This window comes from Cibotium barometz, chromosome 39 (genome assembly GCF_041138505.1).
Source record: "Cibotium barometz isolate CiBa-2024 chromosome 39, ASM4113850v1, whole genome shotgun sequence".
Taxonomy (NCBI): domain Eukaryota; kingdom Viridiplantae; phylum Streptophyta; class Polypodiopsida; order Cyatheales; family Cibotiaceae; genus Cibotium; species Cibotium barometz.
In genome coordinates, this window is record NC_141084.1 from 10,987,147 (window position 1) to 10,993,488 (window position 6,342).

The 6,342-nt window shown below is 41.1% G+C and overlaps 1 protein-coding gene across 1 annotated transcript; it reads right to left on the reverse strand.

The window, feature by feature from the left end:
* Window positions 1-1,256: 1,256 nt before the first annotated feature.
* LOC147615717 (uncharacterized) lies at window positions 1,257-3,091 on the reverse strand. The gene is made up of 4 exons (XM_086777895.1): window positions 2,958-3,091; window positions 2,424-2,860; window positions 1,916-2,258; window positions 1,257-1,597 (listed from the first exon to the last, which is right to left on the reverse strand). The coding sequence occupies exons 1-4, from the start codon at window positions 3,052-3,054 to the stop codon at window positions 1,257-1,259; spliced, it is 1,218 nt and encodes a 405-aa protein (XP_086634021.1). The 5' UTR covers window positions 3,055-3,091.
* Between the last annotated feature and the right edge of the window lie 3,251 nt (window positions 3,092-6,342).

Sequence of the window (6,342 nt, forward strand, 5' to 3'; positions counted from 1 at the left end):
CTTTGATACCCTTACACACTTTCCATGTTAAAGCTTTACAACATTACAACTTACATTGCACCTTATTAAGCCTCTCTTGCTCTTATTAGGTTGAGAAGCTAGTGTAAAGAGTAGGAGCCCTTATTAGACACACATTCTCTTTAAATGTCTAGCTTGGTGCAATGTAAGGTGTGGTAGCTCGTAGTTTCACAACTCGAATACAAACAGACTTGCATTCTCTTCACCCCATAAGGAAACAAATGTTACATGCATTGACACACACCATCACTTATAGAAGCTGCTTAAAGATGAAGCCACGAAGAAGAAAGAAGAGTGTACACGAATGGCATCTTGGTGCCCTTCGTGAAAAGCACCCTTGGGCCAAAAGGAATGGACAAGATTTTGCAGTCTACAAGGTGAGGTCAAAGTGTAGCAGTTACCAATTATGGGGCAACTATCCTAAAAGCTCATCACATAGACTAAGGGTATGTAAGGGTACTCTAAGACTAATTAAAAGGTTTTTTAGAACATGCCTTGGGTGAGAGCTAGAGCAATGCTTGGATACAAGGTTATGTTTTAATCTGTGAGGGTATAGATGGAAATGTAAGGGTGTGTAATGCTCTGAGTCTAGCTGAAAGTTTATATGGACTATGAACTATGCAATATGCAGTGTGCACTATGCTTTATGCTTTATGCACTATGCACTCTCTCTCTCTCTCTCTCTCTCTCTCTCTCTCTCTCTCTCTTTGCATATTAACTTAGATCATAGTGCAACCATGGTCCAAGTTGATAGTTCAATGGTCCAAGTTCAACCATATAATGGGTCTCCACTAACATATAATAGGTCTATGCATTATGCACTCTGAGCTATGCGCTATGCGCTATGCGCTATGCAGAGTGGTGGCAATGTAAACAAGTGAAGCACTGCTTGTTGACATCACAATCATCTTCTTGTGGTATAACTTGCACATAAGTATAACCTACCTCAAGAAGATGATTGTGATGTCTCTGTTATATGACATACCCACGACTAAATCATAATTGGGGAGTTGAGAGTTCCCCTGATGTCCTGCAGTTTTCAGACCACAGCTTTCCCTTCCACTATGCAAAGCATTCCTTACATCCACTGACACCCAATTCAACAATAATCCCATAAAAGCATCTATACACTAAACCAACCACATAAAGAACATACCTAAATAGTTTTCCTCTAGTAAGAAATCCACACACCTTATTGAAAGCACTCACTATGCAATAGACCATCCAAAACCATAACACTAGATAAAACTGGCAAGTAAGTTAAGACAAGTCTTTACAGCATCATAGTCGCAATCTTTGGCTTTAGTCTGTGCATCTTCCCAGAAAGAATATTTTAGGATCTGCTTTTGCCAAAAAGCTTGTAAAGTATAAGCATACGTCTGCCCAGATCTAAAATGCAAGCACCTTAATTCATCAGCAACCTCCTGGATGAAAACCATGAGCATGCACCGTACGAGTGCGACAAGGTCATTAGCAGCATTGTAAACAATCAGTTCTCTATTTGATTTGGTGATTTGTGCAAGAACTTCATCAGATGTAGTATACAAGCACCCAGCAAATGGCTGAGCTTTACCAAGCTCTGCAGCAAAGCCCCAGTCTAAAATGTAGAACCTCCCTTCTGTAATCATTATATTCTCCACACGGATACTCGGGGGGGTCACTCGTATAAATATGTAAGTATCACGTGGGTTCAACAGAAGGACATTTTAAATATTTAAAACTTACAGAAATATATTTACAGAGGGGATTTATTTATTGTATTTTAAAAAAAATTTACAGATTTGAATAGGAAAGGATACATTATATTCACTAAAAAATTCACAGATAAGGGACTTTTTAAATAGGCCTTGAACGCACGTGATATAGAGGATTTACATATAGTGACCCCCCCGAGCACGGATATCCCTGTTCACAACACCTCTTGAATGAACCGCTTGAAGGATGTCAACCAGCTGAGCAAGTGAAAACTTCAAGCCATAAGACTTCACAGTTGAAATGCTGAAAGGAATCCCTACAGGTTGTAAAACCAACATCTCTCCCATTTTAGAGTGTACTTTGGGTATCCCTTCGAAACCTGCAAGAACTTTCAGAAACGCAAAGTCCTCCACAAGAGAAATGTTCTTCCTTGGAACTTTCAGAGCATACCTTCTGCTTTCAAATTCTACCTCATAGACAACACTTGTACGACCAGTCCCTAATACCTTTCTTAAATCCCAACCAGATGGCATACCCAGATTTTTCTGTAAACTCACAGGCATACCAAGGGAACAAGGATCAGCCACTAAAAAAGCACACAAACTCTCTCTGACCTTCGATGTTGCCACAGTGTGCGTGCAAGAAGCCTGTATTTCCTCTGATTGAAAAACTTTGAACCAAATTATGTTTAATAAATCCGTAACGCCTACCCAAATGAAGCTTCTCATAGATCCAGCTTCTCTGAGAAATCTTTTTCCATAGTGTATTGCTTCACCAACAAAGTCAGTATTGTCATATCTAGAGGCCTTACTTTTTGAATGCAGACATACTATTGCACCTGTAGAATAGGAAGATGGCTTATGACCCTTTAATACCATAAGGAGGTCTGGCTTTTTGCCTTTACCACAAACACTCTCAACACTACTTAAATCCTGCAGATAAAAATTGCAATCTGTAAACTCCATCAGTTCTAGCATTTTCACCATTGATTTCCCTGAGGTCATGTCAGTAATCCAATTCTCTAAAGGCCAGATTTTATCTGCCCTATCATCATCAACTGACTCTGGTAAGTTGTCCTCAACTGCTGTTTGTAACGCACTTGAACCGACCTCTCTATAGTAAAAAGAAACTGATGAAGTACTGCTCCCTACAATGTGATAAACAACCAGCATCACAACAAACACATGAACTTCTACCAACAAGGTGCAATTCAAGAAAAGAAAACATGAGGGAAAGTGGCTTACTAAGTCGCTTTGGGGACCTCGAGAATCTGATACCCGACATGGATGCTCCAATGTTAGCAATGTCAAAGTCATCCCAAGATGGAAATGCCATTTTCATCCAAAAGAATCTCTCCTTGGGCTCCAATGTATAGAAATCATCCGTACCGGAGCTTAGTTTTCAATTCCTCCACCTTTTTTGCAGTCTTGGCAGAAAAGTTAACTTGACGTCCAAGAGCTTCACGCAAGACCACATAAAAGTCAATCTCCTTCGACTGTTCACTTTCATCTGTGCCTCTGCCCTCGAGTAGATTTGTTTGCATAAACATCGTGCGAAAGCCCTCTAGTAGATTGCAGAGCTCACCTTCTTCCTGTTCACCACCTTCTTCCCGCTCATCACCTTCCTGCTCACCTTCTTCCTGTTCACCTGCCTGGTTCTGTAATGCTAAAAGCCGTGCCGACCTTCGACGTATCATTCTGGCGGGGGGGGGCGGTAGAATTTTCCATTTATTTCTGCAGCAGCAGGGGGCAAAGAAAAGTATGAGTGCAACCTAGGGTTCCGGAGATGACGGGACTGGGTTCATTGAAGGCTAGGGCAAGCGGGAACTTTGAAACCTATGGAAACCTATGAAAAGTATGAGTGCAACCTAGCGTTTCAGAGATGAAGGGCATACCAAGCCCCTGGTCTCTCTGTTTCAATTCTCTACCCCTTGCAAACTGAGCAGCTTTAATTTCCCTCATAAATTTCATCAGTGTCTCCAGAAATTACATCACATGTTGATGTGAGACAATTTTATTTTGCATTGAATAACTAATGCTAATATCTCAACGGGCCCGGGGAGATGAAGGGGTTTTTTATTTTTAGCCAAGCAGAGAAAATATTGTTGTTCACCCGTATATATGGTAAGGGCGGGTTCACACGGGGCAGAGGTAGAAGTGAGAGAAAGCCCGCTTCCACCTTCACTGTCTGAACGGATTTGGAGGCGGTAGGCTTCTCCCTCGGCTACACAAAGAGAGGGATTGTGAGGTATACAAGTTGATGAACTACAAGGTGGTCTTGCCGCCATAAGGAGCAACAAGCACTAAGCCGTGCCCTTTGGGGAGCCTTGCACTAAGCCTAGCACATAAATACCTTATGGATTTGAGTTGTAAGGTATAAAAGGGTGTAGAGATGTGTAGAGGTCATTATGTAAAGGTATAAGGTAAGGTATAAAAAGGTGCAAAGATGTGTAAAGTTCATTAAGTAAGTACAAAAAGTCATTTAAGCACAAAATCATGGTGAGATGCGCATCTTTGATTAACCAAAGGAAACTTATGAATCAAGCAAGAAGCAATGTTTGAGAGCTGCTTTGAGAATCATCAAATACAAAAATGGTTACCTTGCTCCTACAAGAGGAGACTTATGGAGTGTGGTTGTGCAAATGGGTGAGTGAAATTTGGAGATCAACGCAAAAGCAGATCCAACTAGTGGGTAGCTTACCCGCAACTTAGAGAACCTTAATTTGGACTCCTAGATGATCGAAGGTGGCAACTTAAGGTAGAGGCCTGGCTCTTGCAAGAGCATGGCGGCCATCTACACTACCCTTAGCCATGTCCAAAACCTCATCACTCTGGTATCACCAAGGGATACCGCTAGAAGATGCACTTTGTGTATGCCCATTTTTCCATTAATGTAATCGTCTCTTCCGATAACAACATCATCGACATCCAAAACTTGCTTTGTGAGAAGAAGGTTTGAAAAGTGGACATGTTGGAGGGTGTCACTGCCACCCGAGCGGCTCAGAATGTGAAGGATGAGCTTGTCTCACAATCGTGTGCTCTTTGGATTACGTCACGGAGCTATAGAGATGAGATGAGGAAGATGGAATATATTTACAATGCCTTACAAAATCTCTTAATCTTAAACCTTTACATAACCTTTATATATAAAACCTTTACATTATTACAAATGATACTATGCCTTATTAGGGCTCTTAAGAGTTCTATATCGGGTCATTTTATGAGAGATGGCCACAAGTGTATGGTAGTAGGGACCCATTGTTTGGGGTGATACTATTGAGTGGGAGTGTGCTACCATTCTCTCATACAAATTTGTAAGCTTTCAAAGTCATTGTTGTTCTCATTATAATCCAAGTAGCATTTCTCATCTTTTGGGACTGCATTAAAATCTAGCTTCTTGGGGTTAAGATTCTCCCTATATATAGCACTCTCCAATTTCGACAAGCTTTGGCTTTTTATTTTGATGCTTTTTGGAGACTTCAACAAGTGAATCGTATAAGAAAATTTCATTGGGGATGAGTGTGCCTCCTCAACTTGCTCCATGGCTCTTAAAAAACCATTATCATAACCTTCAAGGTCATATAAGCTCATTACATTCAGTCCTTTGGTTACCTTCTCTAGGACCAAGTGCAAAGTTTTTGAATGTCTCTATTGCACAAGCTTGACAAGTTTGACAAACTAACATAGTACAACATCACAATACGTACTTGAATTGAGCAATTGCTTCCTCCAAAAGCAAGGGCACTGTGTGACCACATTTTTGAAGAAGGGTTTCCAAGTTTTTTTGTGATTCTAAATGATTCACAAATGGAACTTTCAGGAAATCATCTACTTATCAAGTTAACACACCTACTTTCAAAGTCTTCAGTAGACTTTACCCTTGTTAGATTGGAAATCAAGTTTCTTAATCCGTGGAGTGAGTCCTCCATCTGCTTTGAAAAGCAACTGATTGAACTGCACTCTTGTTCTTGATTCAGATATCCAATGACTAGCTTCTTAACTGATATATCATCATTTGAAATTGAAGCTTTCTTCAAGATCACTGTTCCCACAATCATCACTACTTATAATTATTGCAGGTCCTGTGTTCTCGTCTCATCACTGACCACAATGATCGTTTGTTTTAGCTTGAAGGGTGTCACTGAACCTATGATACATAAATAGTCGGGATAGGTATCAAGACAGTCAGAGCTGACAAGGGTGGAGAATTCACCTCTGGTGAGATGGCAAGGTTGTGTGTAAAACACAGTATTCACATGGAGTTTGCAAACACAAGCACGAGGGCTCATGGGAGGGATATGTATGTATGTCCTAGAGGATGATATGGATGCCCTAGAGGACTCATAGGAGGGATATGGATGCCCTAGAGGACTCATAGGAGGGATATGGATAATGTCCACAGTAATGTTCACAGTAATGTTCTTAGTAGAGGACTCATGGGAGGGATATGGATGCCCTAGAGGTTTCACAAGAGGGATATGGATGCCCGAGAGGACTCATGGGATGGATATGGATGCCCTAGAGGACTCACAATAATGTTCACAGTAGAGGACTCATGGGAGGCATATGGATGCCCTAGAGCTTTCACAAGAGGGATATGGATGCCCTAGAGGACTCATGGGACGGATAT

Coding starts and splice junctions, on each gene's coding strand:
- LOC147615717 (XM_086777895.1), bottom strand. CDS start 3,054: ATGAAAATGGCATTTCCATCTTGGGATGACTTTGACATTGCTAACATT. Junction 2,861..2,957: donor GAGGTCCCCAAAGCGACTTA/GTAAGCCACTTT, acceptor ATCACATTGTAG/GGAGCAGTACTTCATCAGTT. Junction 1,598..1,915: donor TGTTGTGAACAGGGATATCC/GTGCTCGGGGGG, acceptor GCTTTGCTGCAG/AGCTTGGTAAAGCTCAGCCA.